At 42.5% G+C, this 20,321-nt stretch overlaps 1 protein-coding gene across 12 annotated transcripts in view; it reads left to right on the top strand.

Moving 5' to 3' along the window:
• The window catches only part of kcnab2a (potassium voltage-gated channel subfamily A regulatory beta subunit 2a), a 133,944-nt gene that overhangs the window by 65,853 nt on the left and 47,770 nt on the right, over nucleotides 1–20,321 (top strand). Inside the window, exon 1 of one of the 12 annotated variants that reach the window (XM_035777633.2) lies at nucleotides 17,202–18,605. The exons of the other annotated variants lie outside the window; for them this stretch is intronic. Coding sequence (XP_035633526.2) covers nucleotides 18,388–18,605 — 218 coding nt within the window. The 5' untranslated portion in view covers nucleotides 17,202–18,387. Of the gene's footprint in view, nucleotides 1–17,201; nucleotides 18,606–20,321 lie in introns of those variants that run through there. 12 annotated transcript variants of the gene reach the window in all.

The following is a 20,321-nucleotide window of genomic DNA, read 5'->3' as shown; positions in this document are numbered from 1 at the left end:
TTGTGTCATGTTGCCAATATTTTTCTTGATTTGTAATGGGAGTTGTTGACCACTAGGTGGTAGAGATGTTCCACCTCAGATTTGGTCTGCTGTATTCTATCCTGCACCCTCTGCAGTACTTAGGGCTGTCATCTCATTTCAGGGCTAATGGTTTGTAAGTAGCCATCTGTGATAATGGCTTACTGCAGAGTGCGAATTATACCGTGACATAGTAAAAACATGTATTTGAACTGTAAAGCTGTATTGCCTTATGTGGCATGAACACAACCATATCAAACAAATCACTTAAAGGCTACCAAATAATTCCAGTATCTAGCTGTGCACCTGCCATTTTGACGAATGGAAAGAGAGCTGTTAGAAAACAGTAACGACATTAGGTCATTGTTGTTAAGTATACAGTCGTGGCCAAAAGTTTTGAGAATGACACAAATATTAATTAAAGTTTGCTGCTTCAGTGTCTCTAGATATTTTTGTCAGATGTTACTATGGAATACTGAAGTATAATTACAAGCGTTTCATAAGTGTCAAAGGCTTTTGTTGACAATTACATGAAGTTGATGCAAAGAGTCAATATTTGCAGGGTTGACCCTTCTTTTTCAAGACTTCTGCAATCTGCCCTGGCATACTGTCAATCCACTTCTGGGCCACATCCTGACTGATGGCAGCCCATTCTTGCATAATCATGCTTGGAGTTTGTGGGTTTTTGTTTGTCCACCAGGATTGACCACAAGTTCTCAATGGGATGAAGGTCCGGGAAGTTTCCTGGCCATGTACCCGAAATATTAATGTTTTGTTCCCCGAGCCACTTAGTTATCACTTTTGCCTTATGGCAAGGTGCTCCATCATGCTGGAAAAGGCATTGTTCGTCACCAATCTGTTCCTGGATGGTTGGGAGAAGTTGCTCTCGGAGGATGTGTTGGTACCATTCTGTATTCATGGCTGTGTTCTTAGGCAAAATTGTGAGTGAGCCCACTCCCTTGGCTGAGAAGCAACCCCACACATGAATGGTCTCAGGATGCTTTACTGTTGGCATGACACAGGACCGATGTCCACGCGCGCACCGTGTTTTCTCCGGACAAGTCCTCAGCGGTCCAAACCCTGTACCCTTTGCAGAATGTCTGTCCCTGATGTTTTTCCTGGAGAGAAGTGGCTTCTTTGCTTCCCTTCTTGACACCAGGCCGTCTTCCAAAAGTCTTCGCCTCACTGAGCGTACAGATGCACTCACACCTGCCTGCTGCCATTTCTGAGCAAACTCTGTACTGGTGGTGTCCCGATCCCGCAGCTGAATCAATTTTAGGAGACGGTCCTGGCACTTGCTGGACTTTCTTGGGCACCCTGAAGCCTTTTTCACAACAATTGAACCGCTCTCCTTGAAGTTCTTGATGATTCATTTAGGTGCAATCTTACTGGCAGCAATATCCCTGCCTGTGAAGCCCTTTTTGTGCAAAGCAATGATGACGGCACATGTTTCCTTGCAGGTAACCATGGCTGACAGAGGAAAAACAATGATTCCAAGCACCACCCTCCTTTTGAAGCTTCCAGTCTGTTATTCGAACTCAATCAGCTTGACCGAGTGATCTCCAGCCTTGTCTTCGTCAACACTCACACCTGTGTTAACAAGATAATCACTGACATGATGTCAGCTGGTCCTTTTGTGGAAGGGCTGAAATGCAGTGGAAATGTTTTTTGGGGATCCCGTTCATTTGCATGGTAAAGAGGGTATTTGCAAATTGCCTTCATACAAACTGAGGCAGCATAGTTTGTGAAAATTAATATTTGTGTCATTCTCAACTTTTGGCCACGACTGTACGCTCCTGTACTCCTGTAGTTTGCTGCAGGGAAATGACATTACTATGTGTAAACTGGAGTGATGGAGAAGTAGCTCCTCTTCCCAGCCTATAAGATGCACCCAATGCAGAGTAAGTTAACATTGGTCCAAATTGTTTCTTTCAGTTCTGCATGTTTTGGGCTACAATATAGGTCTAAAAGGGGCCTAAAATGGCCACATTCATCATGATTTTCTCAAATGGTTTGTGATACAAATGTAAAAAAACATGTTAAATATCATTCCTCCCTATAGACTGGTTGGTTTTTTAGCAACAAAACCAACTCGTGCACAACTATGGGGCAAGACAGACTGTTGGCTTAGATTGTTGACAGCATGTTAACTATATTTTGTCAAATGTTTTTTGAAAACAAATACTTTTGCACAATTAGCACTTGTTGTCTCTCAAATACGTCCTTACAGTTGTTGATTATCTAGCTAGCAAGTTTTTTGCCATATTAGCATAGACATGACACGAGTCAAAACACCTCAAAACAAGACATGGTATCAAAACACCTACGATTCCCCAGATGGCAGCTTCATATCATTGTTGCTTGCTATCTGACCATTCAGAATCATAACACATGGCCTCTTCTGCCTCATCCACATGTGCGCTTCAATTCCGTGACGTTATCAGCCAACAATCTGTAAAAGTTTTCAGGCCACTCTTTTTTTTCCCTTTGTCCTCTCTCAATCCCAACACCCCCACTCTGTTGGTCTTATGACCATAGAGCCCTTTTTTCTGCTCTACTTGCCCCTTTTGCCCATGTATTATTAAGGTCTCCCAAACCCTTCAGGGAGAATACAATGGATCCAGTCTAGCAGAAGCCACTTCTCCAGGCCTTGCGTAACTTGACAAATGTTTTAAAATAAAAAAATCCACAATGCAGCGCCCACTCCTCCTACCTCGTATTGTGTGGGCCCAAACTCATCCTCCCTCTCCCTCACAGCCCCCCCTCAGATCCAGCCAACAAGGCTGTTGCCATACAGTCCTTTGCAGTGCTTTGCTTTTTTCCCTCCGTCGGCCCCAGAGTTATTTAAAGGCCTCGTGTCAGTGTCATTAAGCCTTGGGACCCTTAGCAGTACCACCAAAGTAGACCAAGCCACACTGAGATGCTGAAGAAGGTCAAACATTTACTGGGTAACTATATAGCTGAGTGGGTAACAGTATAGCTGGGTATCAATCCAGCAGCACCCTCACCATGTGAGCAGAGTATATATTCCATTGCTGGACTTGTGACATCGGGTACCTGATGTCACAAGTCCACCCTAGAGATGTCAGAGGGTTACCCTATCAACAGCTGTGTATGGGAGAGCCAGCTGTCTCAACTTCAACTCTAATCTGTGTGTCGACACTCTCCAAGACCAGAGATAAACACACCAAAACGGGTCAACATAAGCTACACATCGCCCTACATTGGTTAGAGAGAGGGACTGGTGGTCACACCCTCCTGAGTGTGACACTCCAGGTGGTTTCTCTTTTACGAGAGTAGCTTACCTTCAAGAGTTCAACACAAACTTTTAACTGTTGTTGTCTTGGGTAGGACACTGACATTGTTAGGCACTTTGTAAGTAAAACTGAATTATAACTCGCTGCACTGTGATTAGAAAACTCTTTAAGTGACTTAAAAAAACATAGGGTCTTACCTAGGGTTGAATGGCGAGAACCTGGTTACCAGGATTTACCGCCCAAATCTTTTACCTGGATAAATAACTGCGAGAAACCGGAAAATTATAATAAATGTTTTATATGAACAGCATGGCGTAAAATGGAACTTTTTCAAATGATATGATGTGTCTAAATCTGGCTTCTCTACCTTCTGATGAATCAATGCTCAGGGTGGTGCCGACAGCCTGTCTCAGTATGGACTGCAGTTCACAATGCATGTAGTTTTCTTGTGACATGTAGGCCTATGTTTGCTGCAGCATAGCCTATGCCAGACGCTTTCTGTCTCCTAGAGATGAACGTACTTTGGTGCGAAAAGTGCAAATCAATCCCAGAACAACAGCAAAGGACTTTGTGAAGATGCTGGAGGAAACGGGTACAAAGTATCTATATCCACAGTAAAACGAGTCCTCTATCGACATAACCTGAAAGGCCACTCAGCAAGGAAGAAGCCACTGCTCAAAAACCACCATCAAAAAGCCAGCCTATGGTTTGCAACTTCACATGGGGACAAAGATTATACTTTTTGGAGAAATGTCCTCTGGTCTGATGAAACAAAAATAGAACTGTTTGGCTATAATGGCCATCGTTATGTTTGAAGGAATAAGAGGGAGGCTTGCAAGCCGAAGAACACCATCCAACCGTGAAGCAAGGGGGTGGCAGCATCATGTGTTGGGGGGGGGACTTTGCTGCAGGAGGGATAAGTGCACTTCACAAAATAGATGGCATCATGAGGAAAGGAAAACTGTGGATATATTGAAGCAGCATCTCAAGATGCTGTCAGTCAGGAAGTTAAAGCTTGGTCTCAAATGGGTCTTCCAAATGGACAATGACCCCAAGCATGCTTCCAAAGTTGTGGCTAAATGGCTTAAGGACAACAAAGTCAAAGTATTGGAGTGGCCATCACAACGACCTGACCTCAATCCTATAGAACATTTGTGGGCAGAACTGAAAAAGCATGTGCAAGCAAGGAGGCCTACAAAGCTGACTCAGTTACACCAGCTCTGTCAAGAGGAACAGGCCATATATTCACCCAACTTATTGTGGTGGGAAGCTTGTGGAAGGCTACCTGAAACGTTTGACCCAAGTTAAACAATTTAAGGCAATGCTACCAAATACTAATAGTGTATGTAAACTTCTGACCCACTGGGAATGTGATGAAATAAATTTAAAGCTGAACTAAATAATTTTCTTTATTATTCTGACATTTCACATTCTTAAATAAAGTGGTGATCCTAACTGACCTAAGGCAAGGAACTTTTACTAGGATTAAATGTCAGGAATTGTGAAACTGAGTTTACATACACCTTAGCCAAATACATTTAAACTTCCGACTTCAACTGTAGATGTCCTAGCCTACCTCTATCAGGTAATGCATTCAATGCAGTATTAGCCTGTATATTTAGTTAATGAATGATGGGTAATGTGTTAAACTGAACTTATAGCCTCTCTCTTGTTAATGAATTATGGGTAATGCGTTAAACTGAATTTATAGCCTCTCTCTCTTGTTAATGAATGATGGGTAATGCGTTAAACTTAACTTATAGCCTCTCTCTCTCGTTAATGAATGATGGGTAATGCGTTAAACTGAACTTATAGCCTCTCTCTCTCTTGTTAATGAATGATGGGTAATGCGTTAAACTGAACTTATAGCCTCTCTCTCTTGTTAATGAATGATGGGTAATGCGTTAAACTGAACTTATAGCCTCTCTCTTGTTAATGAATGATGGGTAATGCGTTAAACTGAACTTATAGCCTCTCTCTTGTTAATGAATGATGGGTAATGCGTTAAACTGAACTTATAGCCTCTCTCTCTCTTGTTAATGAATGATGGGTAATGCGTTAAACTTAACTTATAGCCTCTCTCTCTTGTTAATGAATGATGGGTAATGCGTTAAACTTAACTTATAGCCTCTCTCTCTTGTTAATGAATGATGGGTAATGCGTTAAACTGAACTTATAGCCTCTCTCTTGTTAATGAATGATGGGTAATGCGTTAAACTTAACTTATAGCCTCTCTCTCTTGTTAATGAATGATGGGTAATGCTGTAAACTGAACTTATAGCCTCTCTCTTGTTAATGAATGATGGGTAATTCGTTAAACTTAACTTATAGCCTCTCTCTCTTTGTTAATGAATGATGGGTAATGCGTTAAACTTAACTTATAGCCTCTCTCTTGTTAATGAATGATGGGTAATGCGTTAAACTTAAGTTATAGCCTCTCTCTCTCTCTTGTTAATGAATGATGGGTAATGAAACTGAACTTATAGCCTCTCTTGTTAATGAATGATGGGTAATGCGTTAAACTGAACTTATAGCCTCTCTTGTTAATGAATGATGGGTAATGCGTTAAACTGAACTTATAGCCTCTCTCTTGTTAATGAATGATGGGTAATGCGTTAAACTTAACTTATAGCCTCTCTCTCTCTTGTTAATGAATGATGGGTAATGCGTTAAACTGAACTTATAGCCTCTCTCTTGTTAATGAATGATGGGTAATGCGTTAAACTGAACTTATAGCCTCTCTCTTGTTAATGAATGATGGGTAATGCGTTAAACTGAACTTATAGCCTCTCTCTCTCTTGTTAATGAATGATGGGTAATGCGTTAAACTTAACTTATAGCCTCTCTCTCTCTTGTTAATGAATGATGGGTAATGCGTTAAACTTAACTTATAGCCTCTCTCTCTCTTGTTAATGAATGATGGGTAATGCGTTAAACTTAACTTATAGCCTCTCTCTCTCTTGTTAATGAATGATGGGTAATGCGTTAAACTGAACTTATAGCCTCTCTCTTGTTAATGAATGATGGGTAATGCGTTAAACTGAACTTATAGCCTCTCTCTCTTGTTAATTAATGATGGGTAATAAACTGAACGTTAAACTGAACTTATAGCCTCTCTCTCTTGTTAATGAATGATGGGTAATGCGTTAAACTTAACTTATAGCCTCTCTCTTGTTAATGAATGATGGGTAATGCGTTAAACTTAACTTATAGCCTCTCTCTCTTGTTAATGAATGATGGGTAATGCGTTAAACTGAACTTATAGCCTCTCTCTTGTTAATGAATGATGGGTAATGCGTTAAACTGAACTTATAGCCTCTCTCTCTTGTTAATGAATGATGGGTAATGCGTTAAACTGAACTTATAGCCTCTCTCTTGTTAATGAATGATGGGTAATGCGTTAAACTTAACTTATAGCCTCTCTCTCTTGTTAATGAATGATGGGTAATGCGTTAAACTTAACTTATAGCCTCTCTCTCTTGTTAATGAATGATGGGTAATGCGTTAAACTTAACTTATAGCCTCTCTCTCTTGTGCAATTGACACGCATCTGTGCTCCTTAAACATTCCTTATCTCGTAGTCCTATGCAGGAAAAGCTAGACTAGAATGGCTTGCTAGACTTTTTTTGTGCATTTCTTATACCAATAGACTATTCGAAGAGGGCTCTTTTTTTCCCTGAATGTTAAATACAGCCTCCAATTGAACTCACAGGTCATTTGAAAGAAACGTGAACGCGCAATGGCAGTAGGCTATAGCAGTAATGTATTCAGACCCATAACCATTCAGTCTTTGAAGAGAAGTGAAGTCCTTGTTATTAGAATGATGACGATAAGGACAACGAAACATTTTTAATTTAACTGTTGAAAGGAAGGAATGAAGCAACAATAGAGAAAGAGGTAGGCTAATAACATTATGGGAAATATAATGAACTGTGTGTGTGTATATCCGTCAGCCGACTAGTTATACAAATAGGCTCTAATTTATTTATATTCCTAAATTAAAATCAAATTTGCTAGCCTATAATTTGTAGACCGCACGTGCTGCACCAGAATCACATGTTCTCTTCTTTATCATGGTTTGAGCGATGTGCAAAATTCCAGTCCATAATAGTAATAGTCATGTATTCAGCTTGCGCTGCACGCATGCATGCCAGTAGAAACCTGGCAATATACTGGTCTTGTAGTTTTAAACCATTTTACATGCCAGTAGTAACCTGGCAATGTACAGGTCTTGTAGTTTTAAACCATTTGTCAGCTGTGTAGCCACCGCTTCATGCTGTCTGGCCTCAATGGTTGATTATTCAGGGTACAGCAAAGACCACTTTCCACACCGACAGCCCGTAAATTGAGTCCTTTTTTAAGCACTCTGGTCAAAGGGCGCATTCCATCACGCCGGCATAATGTCTGTGCTCACGTGGGTGTGGTTACTGACTGGATAAAACTTTATATGAAATACAATTTCTCATTTAGAAGGCTAAAATCACATTGCTATCTTTTCACAAATAGTTTCATATTTAATCATTATGTTTTACAATATTTAGATGAAACTAACGGAAACATGGCAACTTTAAGAGCTTTCACAATGTAGATGTCTGTGTCTTAATGATATCACCAAACAATAAATGATCTGACATGATTGTTCCCTGACCATTTCCCACATTTTTTGTGTTAGGAATATTGTTTCATTCTCCACTTTTGGATGTTGTAGTTTTGGCAGGAAGAATCTTCTTGTAACAAAAGGGTTCTTTCCCCTCAATACTGCATGGCCATGGAGAGACAGTTCCTGCCAGGTATTTACGACCGTCATTAAACTTGCCAACCTCCTGGAGAGGAGGGTTTTGAAACCAAACCTTTGGTTAGCCGGCACCTTTGATCTACATCCAAGACGGCAAGTCATGACATGCCTAAAGAACTCTGTCCTTATGGTGCCTTTTGGCAAACTCCAAGGAGTGGGTTTCGTCTGGCCACTCTACCGTAAAGGCCAGATTGGTGGAGTGCTGCAGAGGAACTCTTGTACAACGCTGTGCACTACTCCCTTCACTCACAGAACAGTGCAAACTGGCTCTAACCAGAATGGAAAGAGTGGTAGGCTCCTGTGCACAACTGAGCAAGAGGACAAGTACATTAGAGTGTCTAGTTTGAGAAACAGACGCCTCACATGTCCTCAACTGGCAGCTCAATTAAATAGTACCAGCAAAACACCAGTCTTAACGTAACAGTGAAGAGGCGACTCCGGGATGCTGGCCTTCTAGGCAGAGTTGCAAAGGAAAAGCCATATTTCAGACTGGCCAATAAAAATAAAAGACTATGATGGGCAAGAGAACACACACTGGACAGAGGAACTCTGCCTAGAAGGCCAGCATCCCGGAGTCAAAGGATCTGAATACTTTTCGAATGCACTGTATGTATGCTACATCTCGACAAAAAAAATATTGTCGACCAGACAATCAACTAAACAATTGACTAATTGGGTTCAGCACTAACTCCTAAGCCTACCGCATGGTGATGTCACCATTGAAAGCCGAAACTCCCGCCTATGCAAACCTGCTGATAAGAAGGTTGAATGTAGATTGTATTTTCAGCCAGCAACTATCAGGAAATAATACTGATTTAATTTTTCTCCACTTTTACAGTTAGTTTCATCAGCTGGTGTACAATATGATATAAAACACAGGTCAAACCATTTTTACTGCATTTGGCATTTGAGTCGACAGTGGAAGTTGTTTCTCCACACTGCATTACTGCCTGTTTGTTCATCACAACATCTTTTGAATTCTCTCCCAGCAGAACCAACTAGCTGTATGGGCCTGGTTAGACAAGGTTCAGTATTAGATTCCTTGTAACGCGTGCGTCTACGGTCTCCTCACTCCTTCAACCGATAGTGTGTGGACTCCTATTACCACAGTGTTGACTGTGACCTTCCACTATTATATTAAGCCAAGCTCCTCCACTCCCACTGAACACTGCAATTGATCTGTCAGACAATTGCAGTGTTCAGTGGGAGTGGAGGAGCTTGGCTTAATATAATAATAGTGGAAGGTTGCGGAAACTTGAATGCACGTGGAGCTGTGCTCCAGGAGAATCAAGGAAGAGGCCGGGACCAGGGGACAGTGGTGCAGGGTGCCCAGATAGTGTCAACATGTAATCCACACCAGCCTACTCCAGCACTTTAATGTGTTTTTGCCCCATTAAACTAGACCAGTGTTTCTCAATTCCTGGTTCTAGGGACGCAAAGGGGTGCACATGTTTTTGTTTTTGTCTTAGCACCAACGCACCTGTTTTCAAATCATTTGTTGAATAAATTGTAGTAGTGCTGGGCAATACTATGGTACCCCTATGGGTCCCCGGGACCAGTATTAAGAAACACTGGACTAGGCTATTGCAGACATGTGGAGGAAGGAAAGAAAGTGGGGGAGAGCCGCAGCAGAGACTGGGTGACAGGAACCATAGCATAATGAGCAGGGTGACTCTCCGCTTATGGTGTCTCACATTTAGCACGCTTGTCTCTGAGAGTTTAGAGGGTTGAATGGAAAAACCAAGTCTGTTGGAATAAATATGTATGCCCACACAGGGGGTGAGCTCATCTCAATAGTCCAACTTGGCTTCTTCTTCTTGTCTCCACATTCTGGACGGAACACCCACAGTAGAGATCAGACCTGGGCAACCGCCACAAAGAAGCAACCGTCCATCACCACTTCCTAGTCTGCTGATCCAACACATAGGCCTAATGACAATGCCTCTTCTCTCCACTCCTGGACCTCATATTACCTGGGCCTTGTAAGCAGCGAACTAAATCAACAATATGGGACTTAAAACAAATAAGTTTGTCATTTACAGTAATACTCTTATCCAGAGTTACTTACAGTAGTGAGTGTATACTTTTTCGTACTGGTCAATCTTGGGAATCAAACCCTACAACCCTGGCATTGCAAGCGCCATGCTCTACCAACTGAGCCACACGGGACAAACTGATAGGCAGGAGGATGTGCTTTGGGCTTCATTTGAAAAACATTAATTTAAGGATCAAGCCTTTTAGGTGTTGCTCTATTACACAACAATAATTAGAATGGTTATATCATACTCTAGCCATGCATACCCCACAAGACATGCCACCAGAGGTCAGTCCCCAAATCCAGAAAAGACTATGGGAGGCCCACAGTACTATAAAGAGACATGACTACTTGGAACTATATTCCGCATCAAGTAACTCATTGAACCAATAACATTTGATAAAAATACATCTTATGGAACAACGGGGACTGTGAGGCAACAAACCGACACATGCATACAAACACATGATAACATACGCACTATACACACGTACACATGGATTTTGTGTTGTAGATATGTGGTAGTAGAGTAGGGGCCTGAGGGGGCACACAATCTGTTGTGAATGTAATGTTTTTAAAATGGTTAAACTGCCTTAATTGCGCTGGATCCGAGTAAGGCAGCAGCTAATGAGCATCCATAAGAAATAAAAATACAATCTCGAGAGTACTGGCACTGCAGGCCTGTAGATTTAACAATCAAATATTTATTTCTGAAAACCTCCTTTGTCCTACCAAGAGTTTGATGGGCTTGCTTAGGAATACATGTCTTCCCTAGATATTTTAATCTTAGGATAAAGCACACCGTTGTGGTGGGAGACCTATCATCCTTACCATAAATAATGAATCAACAACTTATGTCTATTGTTGGTAGAGGTGAAGGGAAGGTCTTGATGTCATTTGATTTTCTATGTCTATCAGCAGTTCAACAAAGTTCCTAACTAAAGAAAGAAATAGATTATCTCCCTTCCCACATCCCCATTCTCCCTTATGTTGTGCTCTCTGCGTTCTCTCTTTGATTAAGAGCCCAACCAGAATTTATCCCAAATCTATTACGCTGCTACAATCCCTCCTGGACACGCAATCATTCTGAAGGGGTGCGGTGTGCTGATAGGGCCCACTCACTGAGAGTGGGAGGAAGAGGAGAGCGAGAGAGAGGAGCTTGAGAGGCAGTGACTAGGACAACGGTGCACACAGATTTCACTGATCACGACTACAGCACAGCGGCTAGGCTATAGTCCATATGTTCTTAGCGGCACAGCGATGAAGAGCTCTACAACCGAACTGGGCAAGTAATGCCACATTTCACAGCTAAAAATATACAATAGTAATGTGTAGAATCTCGCTCTCTGACCAACTATAGCCACTCAACATGGACATGCGCAAACCCACCCAGCTGACAAATAAGTGTCTCTGGGCTGTCCTCCTTCACACTCCTGTCCTGGGCAGCAGGGAGCTTAGCCAATTGATGATACAGCCATATCATAATGACGCCTCTGGGAAGTCACTCCGCAACAACAACCTGTGCTGCTGACACGGACCCTGTAGAGCTGGAAATAGACCTGGCTAGTAGCCCGCTAAGATTGCATGATTATTATACAGCAAAAGCTATGCTACAGTACATAACATTATCTAACTGCCTAGCCTACTCTCAAGCATGCACTTCTTATAAACACAGGAGGAATAAAATAATAGGCACCACAGAACTACTGTGAGAACAATGTACTGAAAGGGACATTATCATTAAAAGTTGATAGACAAGTTTTTCGGTCTTTCTGGCACGCTTAATTTGTTCTCTGGGGTTGTAGCTAGTTCCATCACTGACGGCTACCACTGCAGGGGGCCAGCAAGGCCTGTGTGTGCACAGTAGCTCTGCCTGCCTGCCAGGCAGTCTGTGATGACTACTGACTACTGCACCGATCATCAGACGCAGATAAGAGGGATGCCTTTGAAGCCTGTAATCAAATTGGGGTATCATTGTCTTAAAATAACTTCTACTGAGTTTGGTATAACACTAAACATAGAACTCCCTCCCACTGTCTCATTCTGTGTCTCTTTCTCTCCATTCAAAATTCTTAGCTCATTGAGACAGTGTGAGGTATGGCTAGTCTGTGTTTGTTACTGCAGTGTGGAGCATAGTAGCGAGACATTGTTGCCATGTTAATGTTGGTCAGCTGGCCGAGAGTTTAATTGAAAAGCATTAGAGAGGATTGCAATAATTGAGTGAGTGGACGTGATGGCAGGGAGGCTGTCTGAGATAGACATAACAGGGGAGGGGACATTGAGGCAGGGAATAGGGATATATTAGGTTAAGGTCCACCACTGCAAACCATGCGAGCATAGAGTGAAGCCAGCCAGATCAACTAGGGGTCATCTTTTGCTAAACCAAAATAAGAGTAATGCTACAACTGTCTTAGCCTGGCAACATCTTGTGGAAAGGCAGAGTGTTGGGTTGAACACTGGATCTGTTACTTATCATTCCTAGTCCTTGGGACCCGGTTACTGCTTCCCTAACCACAGGAAATACCATTGCCCCTCTTCTCAAGGGACATCAGGGGTGTCATGCTAATCATTAGCATAGCTTACTGTTGTCAATTACAATCCATTATAATAATCAAGTCAGTAAATCAGGATTTCTTCATTAGGAAAAATATCACCAGGAAAAAGTATATGTCAGTTGTGTTCAATGACCCTGAATGCCACTGATCCTCATGAGATTGCGCCATACACAGCCCCTCAACTGGCCCTGCAGCCAAGTGGAGCAGAACAGAGAGAAGACCGTAGGAGGGGAGAGGGAGGCCTGCTTACGTAACGTGGCTGTATTGGTGCTGTGTCAGGGCACTGGTCCCAAGGGCTGGATAGGAGTGTATGAGAGAGACAGGCCACTACAGCTTCATGCCAGCAGAGAGGACATGAGAGTTGACAGACCTGCGGAGCATTCAGCGTGAAGCCTCACGTAACAAGGTGTGCAGCGCTGAACTCAACTGAACTACACAGGCCGGGGAATACGTCTGGTGCTAATCCAAGGGTAGAAAAAGGGACCGGAATAATCTGTCGCTTCCCCGCAGAACATACCCTCTTCTGCCTGCTTGTGTTTAGCATCACTGAGGCTCCTCCAGGGTAAGACTAGGGTTGAATATTTTCCTGGTATTTTACAAATGTTCCATCCCGAGAATAAATCACTTTTCCACCAGGTAACCCGGGTATTTCCCACCAGGTAACCCGGGTATTTCCCACCAGGTAACCCGGGTATTTCCCACCAGGTAACCCGGGTATTTCCCACCAGGTAACCCGGGTATTTCCCACCAGGTAACCCGGGTATTTCCCACCAGGTAACCCGGGTATTTCCCACCAGGTAACCCGGGTATTTCCCACCAAAACCGGAAGTGTCATTCAAAAGCATTATAAAGCATATACAGTGCATTCGAAAAGTATTCAGCCCCCTTGACTTTTTCCACATTTTGTTACATTACAGCCTTATTCTAAAATGTAATAAAACAATTTCCTCATCAATCTACACACAATATCCCATATTGACAAAGTGAAAACCTGTTTTTAGAAATACCTTACTTACTACATACACTACCGTCCAAAAGTTTGGGGTCACTTAGAAATGTCCTTGTTATCCATGAATATATTAATTGCAAAATTAATAGGAAATATAGTCAAGATGTTGACAGGGTTATAAATAATGAGTTTTAAAAAATTTAAACAATTGTGTCCTCCAAACTTTACTTTCATCAAAGAATCCTCCGTTTGCAGCAATTACAGCCTTGCAGGCCTTTGGCATTCTAGTTGTCAATTTGTTGAGGTAATCTGAAGAGATTTCACCCCATTCTTCCTGAAGCACCTCCCACAAGTTGGATTGGCTTGATGAGCGCTTCTTACGTACCATTGGGGTCAATTTGCTCCCACAGCAGCTCAATAGGGTTGAGATCCTGTGACTGTGCTGGCCACTCCATTATAGACGGAATACCAGCTGACTGCTTATTCCCTAAATAGTTATTGCATAGTTTGGAGCTGTGCTTTGGGTCATTGCCTTGTTGAGGAGGAAATTGGCTTCAATAATTAAGCGCCGTCCACAGGGTATGGCATGGTGTTGCAAAATGGAGTGCTAGCCTTCCTTCTTCAAGATCCCTTTTACCCTGTACAAATCGCCCACTTTACTACCACCAAAGCACCCCCAGACCATCACATTGCCTCCACCATGCTTGACAGATGTCGTCAAGCACTCCTCCAGCATATTTTCATGTTTTTCTCCGTATCACAAATGTTCTTCTTTGTGATCCAAACACATCAAACTTAGATTTGTCTGTCCATAACACTTTTTTCCAATCTTCCTCTGTCCAGTGTCTGTGTTCTTTTGCCAATCTTAATATTTTATTTTTATTGGCCAGTCTGAGATATGGCTTTTTCTTTGCAACTCCACCTAGAAGGCCATCATCCTGGAGTCATCTCTTCACTGTTGATGTTGAGACTGGTGTTTTGCTGGTACTATTTAATGAAGCCGCCAGTTGAGGATTTGTGAGGTGTCTGTTTCTCAAACTAGACACTCTAATGTGCTTGTCCTCTTGCTCAGTTGTACACAGGGGCCTCCCACTCTTTCTATTCTGGCCAGTTTGCACTGTTCTTTGAAGGGAGTAGTACAGTGTTGTATGAGATCTTCAGGTTCTTGGCAATGTCTCACGGGGAATAGCCTTCATTTCTCAGAACAAGAATAGACTGACAAATTTCAGAAGAAAGTTCTTTGTCTCTAGCCATTTTGAGCCTGTAATCGAACCCACAAATGCTGATGCTCAACTAGTCTAAAGATGGCCAGTTTTATTGCTTCTTTAATCAGAACAACAGTTTTCAGCTGTGCTAACATAATTGCAAAAGGGTTTTATAATGATCAAATTAGCCTTTTATAATGATAAACTTGGATTAGGTAACACAGCGTGCCATTGGAACACAAGAGTGATGGTTGCTGATAATGGGCCTCTGTACTACTATGTAGATATTCCATAAAAAATCTGCCATTTCCAGCTACAATAGTCATTTACAACATTAACCATGTCTACACTGTATTTTTGATCAATTTGATGTTATTTTAATGGACAAAAAATGTCCATTAATGTCCTTTTCTTTCAAAAGCAAGGACATTTCTAAGTGACCCCAAACTTTTGAACAGGTGTGTGTGTGTGTGTGTGTGTGTGTGTGTGTGTGTGTGTGTGTGTGTGTACGTGACCATACATACATACATACATTACATACATACATACATACATACATACATACATTTGTGTGTGTGTGTGTGTGTGTGTGTGTGTGTGTGTGTGTGTGTACGTACGTGTGTGTGTGTGTGTGTGTGTGTGTGTGCATGTGTGTGTGTGTGTACGTACGTACGTACATACATACATACATACATACATACATACATACATACATACATACATACATACATACATACATACATACATACATACATACATACATACATACATACATACATACATACATACATACATACATACATACATACATACATACATACATACATACATACATACATACATACATACATACATACATACATACATACATACATACATACATACATACATACATACATACATACATACATACATACATACATACATACATACATACATACATACATACATACATACATACATACATACATACATACATACATACATACATACATACATACATACATACATACATACATACATACATACATACATACATACATACATACATACATACATACATACATACATACATACATACATACATACATACATACATACATACATACATACATACATACATACATACATACATACATACATACATACATACATACATACATACATACATACATACATACATACATACATACATACATACATACATACATACATACATACATACATACATACATACATACATACATACATACATACATACATACATACATACATACATACATACAGTTGAAGTTGGAAGTTTACATACACCTTAGCCAAATAGTGTGTGTATGTGAAAATACACTTTTAAAAATGTCTACCAATCGATTGGTCGAAAGAACAGACTACTTTCGGGTCAACCATTTTTTGGGGGGAGTTATACTGATTTTCATGCCATCATACCGTTCTTCTGCCAACTCGGGATTTACGCTATTAACTGCATAGCACACAAGGGAGCGCAAAGACAACAAAAAAATTATCCTCTTGGACGTCTTATTACCAGAATACTCTACATGGAGAGACTCACCGATAAATGTAGAACTCTATGGACTTCACAATGAACACATGATTGGCTGCTGTTCTGGGGAACTACGGTGAGCTTCATAGTGAAAAATAATGTGACAGACTAAATGAAAAGCAGATAGCGGTTTATCTCCTAACGTATTGCAAAAGTCGTCTGCGGATATTTAATTAAATAGTAGCTCAAAATATTCCAATGTATTCAAAAACGTCAAATGGTTTCAGCGGTAATGACGGTATATGAAAACCTTCCCGTGGGTATTTCAAAATACCCCGGTTATAGATCAATAAGAGTTCCAAACCTCTCTGCCAATAACGGCTTGTTTCCCCCTCCCCACTCAGACCACTCACAGACAGTCCTAGTAAAAGTCTTGCTTGGGATAGTTTTTTTTGTTACATTTCTTGCCCATTTTAATGGCAGTCTATTGCAGTAAGGTACTTAATTGTTACCCAGAAATGATTTGATATAGGTATAAAAACAACTGCATTGGGCCTGTAACACCTCATGTAGGCAGTAATTGAATACAGGCTATGTTCTATCTCTGTATTGTTATTCATTCTTACTGATGTATAATGAAATGATTCAAATGAATAAATATGCCCAGAATAATTTATTTTCAGTTAATGGCGGTTGCCATGTTTGAGTGGGATCTGGGGAGAGACAACAATGCAGCGAACTCGGCTGTAATTCGCCTGTGACACTCCTGGCTTAGACATGCATCAGGGCAGATAAAGTTACATAATAAATATTTCATGCCCCGTTGCCCAACCCATGTGAGAGCAGTCCCCTGGTCTGGGGCCAGTAGCCATTCTGCAGCACTGAGCATTCAGCCTACTCCTGAGCCTCGCTCATCTGACTCGACCAAGTTTAACTACTTGCCACTCACTGAACTACCGGACTTGACTGGATCACACTGGACCTGAGCTGGACAACCCTAAACCTGACTGGACTTGACTGAGTCACACTGAACCTGGACCACGCTGGACCACCATGAAGTAGGCCTACACTCTGCCATAGTGACTTAGCCATGCTGGAGCAGGGAAGTAGATGAGAAGTGGATTAACAATACACTAGCCAGCCTCTCTTATGACAGCAGCTGTAGACACTGAGAGTCTCCCTCTCTTGGCCCCCTCATCTCTCCTGCACTCGCTACTGTAGCTCTCTCAATATTCCTCTCGATAGCATCTCTCCATATCCCTCCCTCCCTTTCTCTTTCTCCTCTTCTCCCTGTGCTCACTCTGCCTCTTTGCCATGCGCGAGGCATACACATGTAAGTTTAATCCGGGAGGGATGGGAGTCTGAATGAGAGGTTGCCCTCTGATTGACACACAGATCTGCTGAGTATTCACACAACCAGGACAGCTGTTGCTGGGAACTTATTGTAAAGGAACAGAATTTTACCTCCTGGAATAGTTCATATCCTCCTGCCTCTGTCTCTTTGTGCTGATGTCTCCAGTCTCAGATCTTTTCAGCGCGAGGTGTTATCTGTAGCACTGAGCTCCAGATTAAAAGGAAATTGCCGGACGACTAAATCTGCCTGTCAGCCTCTGATTCCTACAGAAAGCGTAAGTGATACAGACGGATGAGTCGAGGATAAGCCAGTCGGGACTGCAAAGGAAGATTCATTAAACTGCTTCACTCTTCATGGGACGCTGTACTTTGTTTTTGGAGGGTGCATCTTCGTCTGTTTTTGTGTCTGTGCCGGGACCGGGACGGTGTTCATGTGCCTGCAGTCTACAGCGGCTGGGTGTTGTTTTCTGAAGAAGACAGAGCACACAGGCTGAGGTAGTGTTGAAGCAGGACACCCTCTGTAGGAGACAACTCTCCTCGCTCCTCTCCTTTTCTCTTTTCTCTGCAGACATAACTGCCCACCCTGACACTGACAGCTGCTTGACCTGACCAAGAGACTGTCCAGACGTCTTGTTGAGGCATCTTGTCGTACAGACTGACCCACCACAAGCTCTAACCAGAGCACCTTAAGCCATTCCAGGTGGCTCCCAGTCCCAGCCAGGATGCAGGTGTCGTTAGTGTGTACGGATCACAATCGTGGAGGGGTGAGCCGCAGTACAGAGGAACGGCTCAACCACCGCCAGAATGCCAACAGCCCTAACACAGGCACCCGCAGCAAGTTCAGGGCTGTGGCCATGGTGGCCCGTAGCCTTGGACAGGTCACTGTCCAGAGCCAGCCCACGTCCAGCGACCAGAGCATACGCACCGGCATGAAGTATAGGTAGGACAGACTGCATGACTTATAGGTAGGACAGACTGAATGATGTATAGGTAGGACAGACTGAATGACGTATAGGTAGGACAGACTGAATGACGTATAGGTAGGACAGACTGAATGACGTATAGGTAGGACAGACTGAATGACGTATAGGTAGGACAGACTGAATGACGTATAGGTAGGACAGACTGAATGACGTATAGGTAGGACAGACAGAATGACATATGGGTAGGACAGACTGAATGACGTATGGGTAGGACAGACAGAATGACGTATGGGTAGGACAGACAGAATGACGTAGGACAGACTGAATGACGTATGGGTAGGACAGACTGAATGACGTATGGGTAGGACAGACTGAATGACGTATGGGTAGGACAGACTGAATGACGTATGGGTAGGACAGACTGAATGACGTATGGGTAGGACAGACTGAATGACGTATGGGTAGGACAGACTGAATGACGTATGGGTAGGACAGACTGAATGACGTATGGGTAGGACAGACTGAATGACGTATGGGTAGGACAGACTGAATGACGTATGGGTAGGACAGCCTGAATGACGTATGGGTAGGACAGACTGAATGACGTATGGGTAGGACAGACTGAATGACGTATGGGTAGGACAGACTGAATGACGTATGGGTAGGACAGACTGAATGACGTATGGGTAGGACAGACTGAATGACGTATGGGTAGGACAGACTGAATGACGTATGGGTAGGACAGACTGAATGACGTATGGGTAGGACAGACTGAATGACGTATGGGTAGGACAGACTGAATGACGTATGGGTAGGACAGACTGAATGACGTATGGGTAGGACAGACTGAATGACGTATGGGTAGGACAGACTGAATGACGTATGGGTAGGACAGACTGAATGACGTATGGGTAGGACAGACTGAATGACGTATGGGTAGGACAGACTGAATGACGTATAGGTAGGACAGACTGAATGACGTATAGGTAGGACAGACTGAATGACGTATAGGTAGGACAGACTGAATGACGTATAGGTAGGACAGACTGAATGACGTATAGGTAGGACAGACTGAATGACGTATAGGTAGGACAGACTGAATGACGTATAGGTAGGACAGACTGAATGACGTATAGGTAGGACAGACTGAATGACGTATAGGTAGGACAGACTGAATGACGTATAGGTAGGACAGACTGAATGACGTATAGGTAGGACAGACTGAATGACGTATAGGTAGGACAGACTGAATGACGTATAGGTAGGACAGACTGAATGACGTATAGGTAGGACAGACTGAATGACGTATAGGTAGGACAGACTGAATGACGTATAGGTAGGACAGACTGAATGACGTATAGGTAGGACAGACTGAATGACGTATAGGTAGGACAGACTGAATGACGTATAGGTAGGACAGACTGAATGACGTATAGGTAGGACAGACTGAATGACGTATAGGTAGGACAGACTGAATGACGTATAGGTAGGACAGACTGAATGACGTATAGGTAGGACAGACTGAATGACGTATAGGTAGGACAGACTGAATGACGTATAGGTAGGACAGACTGAATGACGTGTATGTAGGACAAACTGCATGACGTGTATGTAGGACAAACTGCATGACGTGTATGTAGGACAGACCATATGAATTATAGGTAGGACAGACCGAATGACGTATAGGTAGGACAGACCGAATGACGTATAGGTAGGACAGACCGAATGACGTA

Source organism: Oncorhynchus keta, chromosome 10 (assembly GCF_023373465.1).
Source record: "Oncorhynchus keta strain PuntledgeMale-10-30-2019 chromosome 10, Oket_V2, whole genome shotgun sequence".
Taxonomy (NCBI): Eukaryota; Metazoa; Chordata; class Actinopteri; order Salmoniformes; family Salmonidae; genus Oncorhynchus; species Oncorhynchus keta.
Note: the sequence above shows the minus strand (reverse complement) of the source record. Positions and strands in the feature narration are given on the sequence as shown.